Source organism: Vombatus ursinus, unplaced genomic scaffold (assembly GCF_900497805.2).
Source record: "Vombatus ursinus unplaced genomic scaffold, bare-nosed wombat genome assembly UNPS02009835.1, whole genome shotgun sequence".
Lineage (NCBI taxonomy): Eukaryota > Metazoa > Chordata > Mammalia > Diprotodontia > Vombatidae > Vombatus > Vombatus ursinus.
The window spans coordinates 18,514,076-18,533,510 of NW_020949613.1; the positions used below are offsets into that span (position 1 = coordinate 18,514,076).

General features: G+C 37.0%; 1 protein-coding gene across 1 annotated transcript in view; it reads right to left on the reverse strand.

Moving 5' to 3' along the window:
• The window catches only part of COL9A1 (collagen type IX alpha 1 chain), a 122,977-nt gene that overhangs the window by 71,731 nt on the left and 31,811 nt on the right, over positions 1-19,435 (reverse strand). The window contains exons 8-14 of the mRNA XM_027852959.1: positions 18,160-18,234; positions 17,579-17,614; positions 17,390-17,452; positions 5,565-5,618; positions 5,241-5,276; positions 944-967; positions 500-553 (exon numbers count right to left, since the gene is read on the reverse strand). Of these exons, the coding sequence (XP_027708760.1) occupies positions 500-553; positions 944-967; positions 5,241-5,276; positions 5,565-5,618; positions 17,390-17,452; positions 17,579-17,614; positions 18,160-18,234 (342 nt within the window). The remainder of the gene's footprint in view (positions 1-499; positions 554-943; positions 968-5,240; positions 5,277-5,564; positions 5,619-17,389; positions 17,453-17,578; positions 17,615-18,159; positions 18,235-19,435) is intronic.

Below are 19,435 nucleotides of genomic sequence, written 5' to 3' on the forward strand. Positions count from 1 at the left end.
TCATGTGACAGAAGCTGCTATATTAACATTAGATCAATTGTTCTCAAACATTTGGTCTCAGGACCCCTTTACATTTTTAAAAATGATTGAGGATTCTTTCCAAAGGGCTTCTGTTAATGTGGGTTACATATTGATATGTATTGTATTAGAAATTTAAATGTCTTAGTATTATTATGAAAATAGCTTTGACCTTATGAGCCCCTGGTCCTTGGAACATGCTTTGAGAAATAGAGCTTTAAAGCATTGCTAAAAATAAATGTTTTAAACAAACAAATGTTAAAACAAACAAATATGCTGGACCATACTTTGGAAAAAAGCAGCAGACAATAGCAAAGTGACACTCCTCTCCCAAGAACTCATCACTATTATGAACTAAAGGCAAATACTTCTACATCAACAAATTTGCAAGGAACCATGTGTATTTGTAATAATTTCTTCCTTATCGATATCTTCTAAAAAATCAACAAACATTTATTGAAAAGTAATCCATGATACTCACAGATGGCCCCACACGACCAAGTTCTCCAGGAAGTCCTGATGCACCAGGAGGTCCCTAAAGTCAATACATTAAAAGGAAATCAATGATTTAAAAAAAAACTTTGTCAAATCATGTTTAAAATCTGATTTAGATATGTGGCCTTGGCAGCTTGTTCTCCCAATGAGAGAGTAACACATTTTATAAATGACCAACTACTCTATGTGGACCAGACATTTCATAAACTAATCCAAAAGTAAATTTCTACCCAGAGACACATAGCATAAAAGGATTGCCACAAAATAATGGGGAAATATTTAAAGTCACCAGAAGAAAGATTAGCAACAGGATTGCTGCAGGGCAGAATATTATTTATGGAATAAAGCTAAAGAGAGCTAAATATGGAACATTCTTTTGTCTAACCTCACCTTTTTAAATAGCCTAAATGTTCTATGAAATGATACTTACAGGTGGTCCAGGAATACCACGACCCTGGAAAAATGAAAAATTTTTTTGTTTTATATAATATAATTTATCCATGCACATGTAAATAGACATATGAAGATATTTCTTGAAAATAAATTATATGGAATACTATTGAACTATAAAAATTATAAGCTGATTAATTTTAGAAAAAAATAGAAAGACTTGCATGAAATAATGAAGAGTGAAATGAACAGAACCAAGAAAATGTGGTACACAGTAACAGCAATATTGTTCTAAGAACAACTTTGAAAGATTAAGTCATTTAGAGTATTATAAATCCTCAAATCAACTACAAAAGACCTGTGAAAGAAAATGTTATCCACATCTAGAGAAAGAACTGATAAATAGAAGTATGTATAGTATGGTTTTACATATATAATTATTTATTTATGCTAAATGGTAGCCTTCTCTAGGACATGGTGGGGAGGAAAGGAGAAAAATAATTGAAAGTACACAGCAGAAAACAAAAGAAAACTTAGAAGGAAGCACAGAAAAGCAGGGTAGCTTTGAAAACAACTCACAGTATTTGTTACATAGTGGGTGGGGCAGGGTTTAAAGCAAACAGTATGAAATGGAAATTCACGGTTTTATATTGAATCCTCTTTTTATGTTGTGCTGTATACATGAAAATATTCTCTTTTTCTGTCTTTGTATTTAAGTTCAAAATGGATTGAAAATTTTTAAAAAGAAAATAAACTATAAACCATATCACCAAAGATAGACATTATACCTATGTTTAAATTTTTTTTAATATGAAGTGTTATTTGTAAAAAAAAAAAGACAAACAAGCCTTCATTTCTAAAAGATTAAGTTCTTAGAGTATTACTAAGGGAATAAGCTAACCAGTTAGACTTTTCTCCCCAATATTTTACTACTTCAAGGGCCTGTTATTTCAATGGTGTGGGTGTTCCCTCTAATGATACAGATCACCACAGCTTCTCATTTTGGAGATGATGTTTATGTGTTATGGTGATGAAAGGAGTTACCATCCTGCAGTCAATCACTCAGCAAGGATTTATTATGTGCTTTCTATGTGCCAAAAACTATAGTTGCTAAGTGAAGTGGGGTGGTCCATAGATGACACAAATGGTCTGTCATCTGTTGCCAGGGCATTACTAAAAGTCTTCTTAGTACAATAGAATCTGCCAGAGCTTGAGCTCGGTTGGCAAAAACCCAAGATCTCCTGCACACTATGATGAGGCAGCAGAAGAGGACTTGAAAGGAAGAATCAGCAAGAGATGTTCCTTTTAAAAATGTTTTTTTTTTCTGTTTTCTTCTTTAATGAAAGTAAATGAAGACATACAGTTTTGCTTACAGAATACTGGCAGCTGTAATTCACATTCATAGGGGTGTCACATTTGATGATGATTTAAAATGCTTTTTTTCATGTTTTCAAATGCAATTCATTTTCATATAATTATGACTACAATATGAGATAGGATAGAAATGGATCTGTGCTTTCACTGGATAGGTCACAGAGGTATCAAACTAGCAAGAAGCAAGCAGCCGGCAAGACTATGGCAGAGTCCATGCTGGCAGAGTCCAATGCTAGCAGAACCAGATTAAAATATAATTGGGAAATGTTTAACAAAATAAACAAAAAATGCAACACAACATAGATAATGTTAATTTGTGGTTTTCTAAGGGATCTCTTTCTATTTTTTGATACTACTCAATAGGAAACTCCCAAGTGATAAAACTCCCTCTATAAATGCAGGTCAGCCTTTTTCAATTTGAAGTCTCAGAAGGCTGACTGGAGTGCTGACAAATCAAGTGACTTGCCAGGGTCACACAGCTAGTATGTGTCAGAGGTGAAACTTGAACCTGAGTCTTCTTGGCTTTAAAGCCAGATCTATCCACTATGCCCAGCTCCCACTTTTGTAAACTTACGAATGCAATGTGTTAGTTCCAAAGAGACTTGGGTTAAATAAAAAAGTTTTCTATGTATTCATGAAGCACAGAATACTCATTTCGGTGCCTAAGAAGAGAGATCCACCCTTTTAAAACAATTGGAAATTTATGCTGCAGACTCCTTTGGCCCCAGTAGTTATGAGAATTAAAAGTACCCTACCTCCACACACTTTGCCATACTGAATTTGATCTTAAATCAAGTCATGCTGTCTCTGTTCTGTATTACTGAGACACTTTTGTCATAATACTCTACCTAGAACGCTATCCCTTTTCCATTCCCTTCTCAATCTGATCTTTTTTTCCTGGGATCTCTCCTGGCGCTTTAGTCTTCTGTTCCTGATTCTTTTCCTTCCAGGTAGATGTCTCAGAATCAATCATCTTTCCTGCTACCTTTGCAAAGCATGGCATAGTCCATTATAATGGCCATATTGGGAATCAGAGGACCTGAACTCCATTCTTCACCGTACTACTGTAGCAAGGTCACTGTAGCCATATGACCTTGAGCAAGACATAACTTCATTGAGGCTCAGTTTCCTCATCTGCAAAATAAGGAAAGGAGAAGGGAAAGACCTGCCCTCTGCCTGCCTCCTAGGGTGAAGATCTAAATAAATTATGTGTGTAAAAGTGTTTTGGAAACAACAAAATGCAAGAGAAATGTAGGTGATTTTTATTACATGGGTTTCTCTTAAATCTTCATAACTGAAGCATCCAGTAAAATCCCTAGGGATTCTGTTGGTGAATTGTCTACACAATTAGGTTTTTGCTTTGTTTTGTTTTTATTAACAGTGGAGGGACTTTTAGAAGGGTGTGTGCATTGGAATTTGAAAGGGTGGGGGGGAGAAGATAGAGGGAAACTTTTTGAGATGGATGTGGATTGAGATTGGGGGTGTGTGGTAGAGGATGGGGGGATTTTTAGAGGGATAGATGAAGTAGGGGATGGAAGAGTGGGGGGGAGAAGGTAAGGTAACAGGGATGGGGTGAAAAGAGAGGCTAAGAAAGAAAACAATGAGTAAAACAAGCAATTAGTTTGATAATTTTAACTGAATTGGCTAGTTATTCACTCCTTCATTCAGTCCTTCACTAAGTGAACCTTTATTTAGTTACCGTTACACACTGGGCTAGGCAATGAATCAGTAATAACTGAGACAGAGCCAAAGGTAAGCAACGTGTTTTTAAAACTGTTATTCATTAGATGTCCTTTTTGTAACAATATTTATTGAAGAGGTATACTTATTTGCACACATTTCTTATACAAAACAACCAGACTTAAATGATAAAAATGTGGAAGTGATAAGTTTTGCTAAAAAGAGAATGAAAATACATTTGTTAACTGTAGACTACTAGTCAGTAGGTTTCAAATTAACAAAGAGATTTGGATTTTGCAAATGTTATAAATCAAGAGATTTGGTTGGTGAAAAAGTAGTACAAGTTATTCACTTCAGAAAATAATTGTAGGGGCAGCTAGGTGGCGCAGTGAATAGAGTTCTGGCCTTGGAGTCAGACCTGAGTTCAAATTCGGCCTCAGACGCTTAATACTTACTAGCTGTGAGACCCTGAGCAAGTCACTTAACCCCAAATGCCTCACCAAAAAGCAAAATCATAATAATAATCATAATAATAATTATAGCATATGAAAGTCTGATAGTAAAATAAAAAAATGCTAAGACATAGCGGGGAAGCTCAGAGAAAAGAGAAGAATGCAGAATTTAAAACTAAAAATAATAATTCATTAACAAAAAACCAGTGGATGAGAAGTAGTTTGCCAGCTCATTTTCTCTGTGAGGCATAGTTACAGTGATCTATGCTGATGACCTGGCCCCATCAGTAAATCTCAGCCTAATGGTACAATGTGGAAATGACAAGTCGGAGAACAGGATAAGAACTCCCAGGAAAACTGTTTTTCATTAGAGTTAAAACCAAGATGCAGGGAGGTTACCACAATTTATTCATGACTATTAGACCTCTGCTCTTGGTTTATCATGGTATGGTTTTTCTCTCATGCAGCTATGCAAGAATGATTTTCTTCCCTAAGAAAAGATTGGGTTTCCTAGAAAAGGAGCACTTAAGAAAACTGAATAGTAACCAATCAACCCCTGAATACTGTATTGTATATCTATGCACTTTATACTGCACATTCAAATTTCTCCAGAATTATTCCACTCACAGAAAGAAGTAAAATCTCATTACAATGAATTTCAGGGTAGTGTTTCACTTAATCCCATGCAATTAATTTCTGTAGAATATTTATTTCACCAGGCAAAACTTTAACTGTATTTCTATGTAAAATGTTTCACTAGGAATATCATAGAGGCAGAATTAAACATTATCAGGCTTTAAATTCATACAGCATCTAAAATGTTTTACTTACAGGAAATCCACGTGATCCTGGGACCCCAGGTTCTCCCTAAAAACACAAAATAATTTCTTTTTATCTAATTTTCAGAAGAATATGTACAATGTGGATATGTGCAGATGTATATATAGGGTGGGAATGAGTGGATGTGTTGGGGAGTGAGGTTTGCCCATGTAAGATATAATGGCATCTTTATAAATGAAAAATCATTTGTGTGCCTTTCAAAGACATTTCTTCCTCAATAGGATTATTTCCATTATTTGAAAACTAAACTAATATACTTAAGGAAATTTTCCTAAGAATGAGTCTTAAACATTAGAGAAAAGGCCTTTAACTTACTTTTTGTCCTCTTGGACCAACTGAGCCAGGTGATCCATCAGGTCCTGTCAAGCCCTTTCAAAATGATATATGTACTGTCAATGTTATCCCATATAATTCTTTGGCAAATTGCTATGCAAGTAATTCTGCTTAAATGCGTTAAATATTGTTATGATTAATGGTACAAATAGCTTCACAGGAACACAACTCCATATTTTATTCAAAGAACAGCAAATTCTAAAGACTTTTGCCTGTTTATGTACTGTGAAATTAAATCAATCTATTAATAAGTTTTGATTTGACAAGGACATTGTGACCAATTCAATCTTTTGCTTTCTATATTAAAAAAAGATTCCTTCTGGTCCAGTGGATTAAGTAGTTTAACACAATGTTCAACATACCAGCTATATTTTGTTGGTTCTCTCTGTCTCCATATTGTAAATATTATCCTGGATAATTCATTACGACATGAAAGCCTTTATAATTAAGTATGATCAGATGCAGAATATGCATTCTTGTCTTGGCTCCACCATTCAACTACTAACTGTACTTTATTTTCTCTATTTATAAAATGGAAATGATATTTGAACACTTGTCATTTCCCTACTCAGTTTAATGAATTTCCCTACTGATTTTAATGAAATGTTTTAAAAATATTTTTAGCTCCTCAAAAGGATTCTATAAATTGCTATCATTACCACATAGAAACCTGGTGCATTTACCTCCTTTCATTTGTGCTAAATAAAACATAATTGTGTTCTAGACAGAACACTCATGGTTCAAGGGATATATAATAATCTCAAAGGTAATGCTTGAGTAAATTTATTTATCCTTTTGGTTATAATGTATCATTCATGCCTGAGTCTACACTCATTTCATTGGTGGAAGGAACTTATGAGTAAAATAGTGGAAGGTGATTGGATATTGAATCAGATCCTGACTCAGTCATTAATTAGCTGCGTGAACTAAGACAAGGAACTTGTCACTGGACCTCAGTTTTTTCATCTGTAGAAAGAGGAGTTGCACTAGATGACCTCTAAGGCTTTTTCAGCTCTAAATCCTATTAAAATGCATTTATTCACATCATTAATTCATATTCACATGCCAACCAAATTCTCTTTAGATTCAGAGCTTAAATCTGTTGTTATGAAATTCTATGTATGTACTATAATTTTTATATGCCTTATCATCATCTGAGATTCCCTGTACTGAGAAGTATTATGGTAAAATGGAGAGCACACTAGATCCAAAGTCAAGAGAGATCTGAGTTTAAATACCACCATTAATACTTACTAATTGTGTGATCACAGTCAAATTACTTAACTTGTCTGAGTCTCAGTATGGAGATAACATCTCTAAACGGAGACGGCAATAATACCAAAGCAACTTGTTCAGAGGGCTATTACGAGAATCAAATGAGATAAAAGCTAGCTAGCACTCACATGGAACTTTAAAGTTTGTAAAACACTTTACAAATTTTATCTAATTTTATCCTTACCAACCCTGGGGAGGTAGGTGCTATTATAATTTCCATTTTATAGATGAAGAAACTGAGGCAGACAAAGGTTTTTAAATGACTTGCCCAGGGTCACAAAGTTGGTAAGTGCCTGAGACCAGATTTGAACTAATGTCTTAGACACCAGGTCCAGCATTCTATATGTATTTAGATACATAAAGCACTTTGCAAAACATAATGTATTTATACAGATGAAATATATTATTCTTTACTTTATTTCAGTTAATTCTTGATTGCTGAAGTACAGCTGAATTTAGAAAACCATGGTCAAATATGTGTCTAAGTTTCTGTATTTGGCATGGCATTTAAAATTTATTTTACTGTTTTCCATTTTTTAACATTTTTCTATTCTTATTCATTTCTAGCTGTTGGTAAATAAAATAAAACTTAACAGTTGTAACAATTTGGACTTAAAAAAACAAAAGAGCAAATAATATATTCTGAGAATCACCTATTATCCAGTTTCTAACAGAAATTATTAAGCAACATTAGTTTGGGAGTAAGGGTGGCAATGTAACAGAAGTCTTGAAAAGCCTGAACGCAACACCTAAGTAAAATATCATTAAGGAAGAAAAAAAAACTACATTAAAGCTGTCATGTTCTCTGCCTAAAGGCATGGAGGAGAATGTTTTTATATTAATTCATTTTGAAATTTATTTCGTTGCTTGTTACTTTATACTTCTCCACAGCAATTAATTTTCTGTAATAATCATGTAGACAAAGGAAATGAAAAGGGAAAGATTTGAGTTCATAAAGTTAATTACTGGACATTTACAAAAGGGGAGAAAAATCAGACAGGCAGAACAGCAAGAATTTTTGACAAGCTTTCTTTGATTTTTTTAAGCTTCATAATCTAATTACAAGATTATAATTTGGCAACAGGACAAATGGCCACTTGCTGAGTTCCTATTATAACATCAAAACAGCTATCTTAATTTTACCCAAATAAATCATACTTTTCTTGAGAATGTATACATAAAATAAGATACATTTTATAAACCTGGGCCTCAATATGACTGGTACAAAAATGTCACTCATTATAACTTACCTATAAGCATAGTCCTATGCACAAATATTGTAAGATCAATAGAGATAAATTCTCAAAAATGAAACCTTTTCATCTTGCTGGAATGTTCATAAAAGAAATGCTGAAGCCATGATAATGGTTCTGAACGCTACATCAAACTATTGACTCGGTCCCAAGTTGATGTTCGGTAGTGGTGGAAAGAATTGGAGACAGTCTCGCAAAGGTAAGAGGCAGAATGTTTCTGACAACTATATCATTCTCATAAAAGGGAAAGTTTCCACATGGTTAACCAGAGGTCTGACTATTATACCTCTTAAATAGCACGAAAATTTATTACAGGAGTTGACATTTCAGGAGCTAACTTTACTCAGGATCAAAATGGAATTTTTTAAAATAGGCCCAGAAAAACTATGCAAGGTCAGTCTGTAATTCAAGACCAAAATTTGGCAGAATACAACTCAGAATGGATCTTCACAAGTCTCTCCCCACCCTATTCCAGAGGAAATTAGGTTGGTCCTTGTGGGAAGACATCTTCATACCCTGGAATCATCTTTTGTTCAGCTATCTAACATGTGCACGTAGAGAATAAACAAATGCTTGAAGGAGTGACTGAAACAGAAAGCTCTATGTTAGAACAAAGATTATTTCTACATATCCCTACCCTGGTAAGAGTTGACACTAATACCTCTATATTATAAAATTTGAAATATAAATGTGTGTTGTGTGCATACACACCCACAAACATATAAGTGTAAAATTATAAATCACACACACACATACTTGATATTTGTATCTCCAGCACCTAGTACAGTGCCTGGCACACTGTAAGTCAAGTCACGTCAAGCCAACAAGCATTTATGAAGCACTTATTGTGTTTCAGATACACTGCTAAGCACTGGGGATAAAAAGAAATGCAAAAACAGTCCTGCTCTCAAGGAGTTCACAATCTAATGAGGGAGACAACATACGTATAGCTATATACAAACAAGATACATACAGAATAAATTGAAGATAATCTCAGAGGAAACACGCTGATTAAAGAGGAATGGGAAAAGCTTCCCATAGAAGGTGGACTTTAGAGATTGTGGTTGTATGTGGTTTGTCCTTTGTTCTCAAAGAGGACCATAACATCAGGAAGATGATGACACGACTTGCAATTGAATTGGATTTGAGTGAGAGAGGGCTGGACTGGAGAAGATTTGTAGAAAGCCAAGGAAGCCAGGAGGTGGAGATGAGTAGGAAGAGAGTTCCAAGGATGGGAGGCACAGCCAGTGAAAATGGCCTGGGATCAGGAGACAGAGTGCTGTTTTGAGGAACAGTAAGTAAGGAAGTCAATGACACAGGATCAAAGAGTACATGGAGGGGAATGACTTGTAAGAAGAGTGGAAAGGCAGGAAGGGGCCAGGTCATCAAGGGCTTTAAAAGTGAAACAGGATTTTATATTTTATCTTGGAGGCAACAAAGAGCCTTGATAAATATTTTTGATCAATGGGTTCATTTCTTCCCAGTTTCTTTTCATTTTCACTCTTCTCTGTTCTTTCTTATTTGAATTGCTTTTTCTTTTGGAAAAGATGATTTTGTCTTGCTTTTTTCTCTCTTTGTTTTGGAGAAAAACTGAGAAGGTATGTTCTCTTCTATCATTCTCAGAGTTCCCTTAGTTTTCTGAGGACTAAAAGGCTGAGAAATCCTTTTCCTCTTGTGTTTTCTGCCTAATCAGAGGCACCCCAAGAAGACTGAACCAATGGAATCCTGGGAAATATCTTTATTGTTCAGTCCTATCTTGCTGGACACTCCAAGCTGAAGCTTCCCCTCATTCCCAATATTGTCTCTGAATGAGTGAATGTCTTCTCTTTTTCATGAAACTTAATTCTGCTCCTTTCCCTTTGATGTCTTATCTGCCTGACCGTAATATGTGTGTGATTTACTACTAGAAATCATTAAAGCTAAGTTCCTAATGAAAAGTAGTTATTTGGTTAAACAAATTCCCATTTTGATTTTCAGTGCATATTTGTCTTTAAGCTGAACTGTCCCCAATAACCTCCTGAATGAGATCCGTAATCAATTAAAAGAATTCAGTTGAATTATCCACAAAAGAAAATGTCCATTGTCCAGACTATGATATACAGTCAAATGGATAGCCATAGAGTTGATCCATCAGCACCTATATCTTCAAGAGACACTAAGGATAGACATTGAATTGGACCCAGAACATCATAGGAAAGAGGCTTTGGGCTGGATGGACTCTGGAAAATAGAGCTATACTTTTAATGACCCCAAGCTTCTCTCTGAATAAAAGCCCATGTTTTTTAAAAATGAATATTTTTCCAGAGAAGTCCTATGCCTGAATATCATGGAATAATACTAGAGTACCCCAAAAATTAAAGTTGTGAGTCATTCAAAGAACAATTAGGAGGCTCGTGGTAGTTCTGAGTAAGCTTCCATATGACCAACAAAGAATTGCACAGGACAAGCAGCATAAAGGGTATGATTAGAGAAGAATGACCAGAAAAGGAGGGAAACTAGGCACATAATGATAGCAGGGAATAGGAGACAAGGTGGTAGAGTGGAAGGAGCACTGAGTCTGGAGTCAGAGGACCTGGATTCAAATCCCACCTCTCATACCAAAAAATTTTGTCCTAAGACAACCTCCTTGAGCCTCAGTTTCCTCCTATGTAAAGTGAGAGGGTCCAACTAGATGGACCTTGAATAGTCTTATAATTCCAGATCAACAATTCTCTGATTAGTGGACAGCACACATACTCCACAGCACACAATATCAAGAAATCTAGAGGAAGGTCCTTAGTGCCTTGGGTAGCCTCCCAGAAGAGGATTTTAGAGAAATCATGGAAAAGAGTTAAAGAACTAAGAAGGAATGTATAGATAGATCTGCACCATTGGAGGAATAACCCACATCAGTAAGATCACAACTTTATCTACATATCAAAGTAAGATTAATATGTACATATATATTAATTCTGTAAGCTGAATAAATTTGCACTTTAGTTTTCAAAGAAAAACCTAAGAGAGTATGAGTCATTGGGTATGAGCTACCAAGATGTCCTTTTGCTGAAGTTAGAAGATCCAAAGTTCACAAACTTGGTCAACTGTATATAAAAGAAGCATCTGTCCACAAAAGATGTCTCCCTAATGGATCTAATTTAAGTACATTATCCTTGATGTGATAGTTTTAGTTTTCAAGAAATTAAGGTATAATCAAACACAGATATTCACCACTTACAGTTCACTTCAATTTAGATTCTCCATGAGGTCAGAGAATTTAACAGTGGAGGAACCTTAGAGATTGACAATTACAATCTAGCTCAAAAGAGGTTGAGAAGTTTATGCTATAGACAGGAACTGTGTCATTATATCCTTTGGCCCCATTGAATCTCATGGTGGAGTGGGGATCAGAGGACCTGAGTTCAAATGACAGAATTGTTACTTATTACCCATGGGAGCCTAGTTACTTTACATCCCTGGGCCCCAGTTTTGACATCTAAAAATGGGAGATGCAAATTGGACAAGATGGTCTTTATAAACTTTTCCAGTTCAACATTCTATATTTCTTTGACTGTCTTGCTCCCATCTCATTTTTAACCCTTACCATAAACTTTCCAAATAACCTACTTATAACTTATGACCCTGAGTAGTTACTATCTACCAGTCACACTATATGTACATATGTACAAGGATTCAGAGGAAATCTTGTCTGTCAAGGAGTCTGTAGCTTATGTATGCAACCAGCAAGGACATTGTAATACACATCTCATGTACTACTAAAAAGAAGAGGTTGTCTAGAATCCAAACACTGAATCTAAACTGACTTCTGATCATACCTGCTTCAGAGGGATGTTATAAAGGAGACTAAAATAATCATGTGCATCTCCCAAGAAAGACGTATTATATTTATATACATGCATATGTATGTATATATGTATATAAGTATATATATACATATATGTACACACAAACATACATGTATGTCCTTTGGGAGATGTACATAATTATATATAATAATATATATAATGTTACATATCATTATAATAATATACAATATATTAAATATTATATGTCACATATTGTAATAGCACCTACCTTCCAGAGTTACTGTGAAGATAATAGACAATATTTGCATAGTCCTTCCCAAACATTGAAGTACTATGTAAATAGTAGCTATTATAAATGTATATATGTACATAATAGCTAGCATTTATGCACATGTATGCACATGTATGAATATTTGATATACATATATAATTGATTATGATAATGTTCCTTCTAGGTGAAATGTTACCATCAGACATTTTAGGGATTGCTTTCATTTCTTTTGTTCTTAAAGAAAAAGGCATAAGTGAAATCAGAATGCAAAAGAAGATACGAAAAAGATTTTTTCTTATTCTCAAAACAAATTTAAAACAAATCTTCATTAATGTCTTTCAAAAGGATATATTTCATGAGGTCATATTACCAGAGCAAAGAAAGAATTGCTTTATGTACAACTGTTAAAAAAATTAAGGTCCTGTGTAGAAGACAACATAAATAGAATGTTCTCAGCAGTTTATACACTGCCATGCTGCTTGATGGATAATCCAGAAATTATACCAACTCCAGAGGAACACTGCACTGTTATACAAACATATTTTCCATGACTATTTCATAGTTCCCTAAAATTCCACAAAGCATAAAATGGCATGATCAACTTTGAATTATATTGTTTTCAAATGCCTATTAACATTTTCACCTATAGCCCTTATTTAACAACCTTCTTTTTTTTTTTTTTTTTAGGCAATTGGAGTTAAGTGACTTGCCCAGGGTCACACAGCTAGTGAGTGTCAAGTGTTCGGTCTGAGGCCACATTTGAACTCAGGTCCTCCTGACTTCAGGGTTGGTGCTCCATCCACTGTGCCACCTAGCTGCCCCCTTAACTCCCTTCTTGATACAGTCAATGATCTCCATATTCAGTCAAGCACAGTGTTCTAGTCCCAGAGGGAGTGGAACAAAGAATGAAAAACCTGGGTTCTAATCCTGCCTTTGCCGCTACTAATTAGCTGGGTGACCCTGAAGAAGTTACTTAATGTTGCTGAGTGCCTCTGTCTTCTCATCTGTAAAACAAGGATAATAACATCCAACCAATTTATCCCACACAGTTTTCATGAAGTTAACTGAAACAACATATTAGGAAGTATTTGGAGGAAAAACGATGTACAAGTGCAAAATCTCATAGTTATTATTCAGCCAGCTTCTACCCACCACCTTAGACAGTTCTTCATATAGCCTGAATTTCTAAAACCTTCAGCATTCTCAGAGGACCTACCTCTAGTTAATAGGAAAATCCTTAAGTACTATACCCTTTCCAGGTTTCTTCTGTTTCCTTTCCTTAATATATAAGCTCAAGCTAGATGCAGACCCAAGAGTGGGGATGGCTGAGGGAGAGAGAAAGCAGATACATTTGTATCTTCTTATTTTTTCTGTTTCTATCCTCTCATCCTATTCCAGGAGACCCACATGGGAATGTGTAGGACCTCTTTCTAGGCACCCCCTACTCCTAGAAGAGAATGGACAGATGTCACGTTAGAAGGGATGTCTAATCCAACCCACATGATTAAAACTGAGACTTAGAGTGGTTGTTAAGTGATTTGCCCACACTCCTAACTGCTAGTAACTACCAGAGGCAAGATGTGAACCTCTTTGGTGACTCCAGAGCCAGTGCTTGTTTTATCATCAGAGAGACACTGGGCTCAAGTGGAAAGGTAAGACCTAAGAGATTAGGCTGAAATGAAGGAAGAGGGGGTTTTCCACTTTCTTCAGTTAATAAAGAAGAAATACATAACTTTAGTTCATCAGATATATCAAGAACCATTATCCAAGCGCCATTAACCATTCTCCATCTCTATTAAGGAAAAAAGAACAAAGAAGAAGGCATGGCAGAAATCATGCTTAAGGGAATAATGTCTTAAGTTCATAGGATCACAGAGTTAAAGCCAGAAAGGAGGTACCTTAGACCAATCCCTTCAACTTATAAAGGAGGAGTCAGAGACTCAGAGATGTCAGGTGATTTGCCAAGGGCCACATAAGTAGCAAATGAGAGAGGCAAGCTTTGAACTGTGGATTTTTTATTCCATATCTAATGTTCTTTCCACTGTACTATGCTGTTGTTCACCCTTCGTTTTCAAAGAGGACCAATGACATCAGGAGGGTGATGTCTTGACTTGCAAGTGAATTGGATTTAAGCGAGGCAGGGCTGTGCAAAGTGATCAACCTAATTCTCTCCTCCAAAGTCATCAGAGCTTAATGGCAAGACATAGGTCAAGACAACTGGCAATGGCCCTGGATGCAATGGGAGACCTTGGCCTTTTTAAGATAAGGTCTTTCCCCGGGTCTCACTTTCTGTACTATACTATAAAGCTTGGAAAAGAGTCATGGAGAAGCTATAGGCACTTTTCCCTGTAAGAACAGGATTTATTCTCAACCACCTGGGCTGAGTTTGGGTCTAGTCTTACCAGAAGGTATAGGAAAAAAACTAGATGACCTCTGGACTTTTTTCATTGGTGTTCTTCTAAAAGGCAGCTTTTCTTATATAATGTTCATTTAAAAAAAAAAAACAAGAGCAAAGAGGATTAAGAAAGATGCAAACATTGTTTTTTGGAAATTATCTTTGCATCAGAAGAGAAGATATTCTACACAGAAATCATTTGTTACACTAAGCAACAAGGGCCACTAGTTTTAGTAGTCTCATGCTGACTACACTTTCATTTTATCATGAGACTGCTGTTCAGTATATAGTGTATCATTATGTGTCAAAGCAGGAGCTGAAATCCAATTAATTATATAGTCTGCGCTTGTATTACCCAAAGACTAATATAATATTCCTTTTCCCAATACTAGGGTTCTCTCTCACAATGCCACCACTTTGCATTCATAAAAAGCCCAATAAAACATTTTAACATGTAATGGGAGCCAGCCCACCAAAGCATTAAATGGCTTACAAAGATTATCATTGTTACTGACTGTTAGGGAAGATCTTGTTTAATTAAATGTTTTAACTGTCAGGGAAAACTAACTGCAGTTTTTCTCAAAATGTAAGGCTTTGCCTAAAAGTTGAAATCAAAACAAATTGTATCTATCATCAGAGGTTCTCGGATATTGAAAATTACCTTTTTAAAAAAAAATCTAGGGGCAGCTAGGTGATGCAGTGGATAGAGCACTGGCCTTGGAGTCAGGAGGACCTGAGTTCAAATCCGACCTCAGACATTTGACACTTACTAGCTGCGTGACCCTGGGCATGTCACTTAACCCCATTGCCTAGCCAAAATAAACTCAATAAAAAAAAATCTAAAGCTCTCTCCAGTTTTTAAAGACAAGTGGAAGACTATTAACAGCAGTATTTCCTAAAATGAATATTAGGAGGTAAGGAGGACAGGAAGGCATTTAGCCTCCCCAGCAGTCATATGGTGGGAAGAAATAAATTATTCAATCAACAAGCATCTACTTAGTAGCTACTACATTCATGTACTGTCCTAGGTAGTGGACATTTCTGAGGCTCAGGTATCCTCAAGCACTTCAAAGTTACCTAGGTAGCACAGTGAATAGAGTTTTGGACTTGAAGTGAGGAAGACCTGAATTCAAATACTGAGACACTTACTTAGCTAAGTTTCCCAGGGCAAATTACTTAACCCTTGGTCTATCTCAGTCTCTTCATCTGCAAAATGGGGATAATAACAGCACCTGCCTCACAAAGTTTCAAGAATCAAATTAAATATTTGTAAAGAACTTTGAAAAATTTAAAGTGCTGTCAATGTAGATTAGCACCTTCTCTTAAATTTAGAGTCTGAGAAAGTTGCCTAGGACCCTGAGGTTAAATGACTTGCCCAGAGTCACCCAACTAGAAAGTGTCAGAGGCAAGACTTGGAGCTAGGTGTTCCTAAATGCAAAGTTGGTTCTCTATCCATGGATATTATTATGATACTACTATTCCTCTTCTTCTAGAGGATTTATGACTGTCACCAATCTCTAAGGATTCTTTCTGTCTTCCTGCCTAGGGTCTGCAATGATAATTCAGCTTTTCTTTCTCCCTCCATTGTCTTCATCTACCCATAATCCAAAACCATGGTTCTCACTGGAAAGCAAGGAAATTAAATAGACCTGACTGCAGCTCAATATTGTCTTGTCCTCCTTCAGAATAGTGTAAGAAACAAGTATTAGACTTGGAGCCTGAAGAATTATTTTGGACTTGAACTGGAATCAGCAGACCTGGTCTTGAACTTTCTAGGTATAGCTTGGGGAAGTCTCTTGGGTTTTTTTTTTGTTTTATTTTTTTTGGTGAGGCAATTGGGGTTAAGTGGCTTGCCCAGAATCATACAGCTAGTAAGTGTAATGCGTCTGAGGTCATATTTGAACTGAGGTCCTCTTGACTCCAGGGTTGGTGTTCTATCCACTGCATCACCTAGCTGCCCCATTGGGGAAGTCTCTTCATCCCTTTAGCTTCAGTTTCCTCAATGGTTAAAAACTAGAAAAAGAGGATAATAATACTTACACCACTGATCTCACTAGGTGCCTAAAATGAGTATAAATGTAAGTTGTTATGTTCCATTCTTAGGGACATTCTTTTATCTAAACTTTTTTTGATTCCCCCCCCCCAGGGCTTAGCCTTATGCTATGGTAATAAGAATTTAAGAAAAATAGGAAAAAAAGAAGGAAGGAAAGAAAGAGAAAAAAAAGAAGAGAAAAGAAAATTAAAGAAGAAACAAGACCACCAGATCTTTTCTTTAACAACACCAGATGGTGAGGGCGAGTCCCAAGAATGTTCAAGATGTTGATTTAAACATCCCTTCTCCAGGGTAGCAACAGAAAAAGCCTCACACCCCAACCCATGCCTACTTCCCTGCCTCAAATCAGTCAGTCCAAGAATCACTGGACTGGATCAAGCATTGAGTGGGGTGATAGAGGAAGCAAAGTTAGTTCAGTAAGTGAGAGACAAGGCACCTCTGTATTCCTCTTTTTGCAGAAGGAGGAAAAAAGGCCAAACTGTTCTGAGATTCTCCACAATCCCCGCTCTGTTTCTGAGGGGCGGAAATACCAGCACAAGCTAAGTCCACTTTCCAGGGATGCTCAATTTTCCCCACACTCTATGCCCAACACTGTCAAAAAGCCTTCTGCAACATAGCCAACTAAAACTAGGCACAAGATGATATTCAAAGCCTCTCCATTAATTAGCTCTCAGCCTTCCCACTTCGTTCAACCTCCAACCCAACTCCAGTTCACCTTTCTGCAAGTTCTACCCCAAGTCAATAATTATGTACTCACATCTGCTCCTGGTGTGCCAGGTAAACCTGGAGCTCCTGGTTTTCCTGGGTCTCCAGTGGGACCCTGAGGGGGTGAAGGGAAGGAAGAAGGAAAGAGAGATTCTCAAGATGAGGCACTTTTCAAAACAGCAGGGCTTCAAGGCATTTTTAAAAGAAAGAGAAGAGGCAGTGATTAAGGCCATTCACTTACCGGGGGGCCTGGGGGACCCTTCGGCCCTCGATCTCCCTAGAGCAAGAGAAGAAAAGGAGAGAGGCTTCAGTGAGTGACCTGGGGCACTGTCCAAATCCAGACTGCACACAATTTCAAGGAAACAGGTTGTACAGGGACATGGAGTGGGAAAAGATAATGCAGATGGAATGCAGTACAAATAAGACTAGGGAAGGAGGAATGTGACACCTTCTCCCATAGAAATACCCCTGTGAGGCAGAAATTTATCCATCACCACCAGCAGCCCCAAAGTATATACACACAAGAGGGCGCACGGAACAAACTTTCCTCTTTGTGCTGTGAGTACCAGCAGACCAGTATTTTAGTATTGCGGCTAGTTATTTCTTACTGATGGATCACGAATAGAACCAGGGTGATGGGAGGCGGGGGCAATTTTGGTTTCGGTTGGTTTGGAAAGTTTAGGGATAACAACTCATGGACCCATGCTACAGCTTCCTGTGGACAGCCTTCCAGTTGCAGGATCCTCGGGGAGATGATCAGGGAAGGGAAGAACCAAGGAAGGGAGGCCGAGAGACCTAACCCACCCCAGAGAAAACACTTACATCAATACCATCAATGCCCGGAACTCCTGGGGGACCGGGAGGCCCAGGAGGCCCCTGGGGACCTGGCGGACCTCTCTAGTGAAGGAGAACACACAAAGAACAATTTAGAGGATTGAGAACCTTCATCCATACTCCGACCTCCACCTTCCCACTTGTCTCCCAATCAGGCCAGCCCAACTTGAAGCCCACAGGAGTCTTTGAGTCCTAAAGCAAACCCTGAGCTCCAGGACAGCTGAGCACTCAGCTTCTTATAGGTTACCTGACAGGTTATATTCACCACTTTTTAAAAGCAACATTCTGGGTGGGGTCTCTACCTAGTTGAGTCTTCCACTGCTTTAGCAAGTGATCTGGATTCAGGATAAATGAGTCTAGAGTTACCACCTAAGAGTTGTGTATTGAATGAAAGTGTAATGAGTCCTACCTCTTTTAAATGGTCTTCAAATGAAAAAGGAAGGGCTCACTTGATATCTCACTTTAGTCAAAAACTGATTTTCTATTTTAGTTAAAATTCTCCGACCATATTCTTAAAAAATCTCCAAAATAAAGACAAAAGCTCAGATTAACCTATAACTTTGTTTTGCAAACTGAATTTATTTTAATCTCTTTCTTTGATATACAGCATAGAAAGGGGGAAGAAACTATTGCCCATAGAAAGATAAAGTTAAGGGAGTAAGCTAGGAAACGCAGTCTCCAGGGAACTTGGAAAAATTCTGCCTTGCAGAAAACTCCTGCCTTGAAAACTGTGTTCGGCTTCACAGTGGAGTGGTCCCTTTATATCTAGCAAAACAAGGTTAGCTTATATAGGAAATATTTACATATGTAGCTATAAAGTAGAAATATTAAGAGTACGGGGAGGGAGGAGTTTTTTACTGTGATTAATAAAAACCTCTTGGTCAAAGCAAATTCTATTTACATGATTTCAGAGCTCCATCTGCCAGGCAGGTTACAATGGGAGCTTTGTAAGTGAAACTTCAAACCTCCATTACCCTCACTCACCCCCATCCCCCATACCCACTAGAAGAGGAGGGAGCAGACAGTTAGACTAGGGCTAGAGTCTGCAGGAAGGTGCCTTTAAGACTTGGCTGCCCAGTGTCAATCCTAGATCTTTCAAAGCTCCCTCTCTTACCTCTTACCTTGGACTAGAAGGAGGAGGCTCTAACCTCAGTTCTTTTTTTAGAGCCAGATGTCCTACATTTGCACTTAGGGAATCTGCCTCATAACTCTGATGAGCTTTAACATAATTTAAAATTAAAAAACAACAATAACTATGCACCCA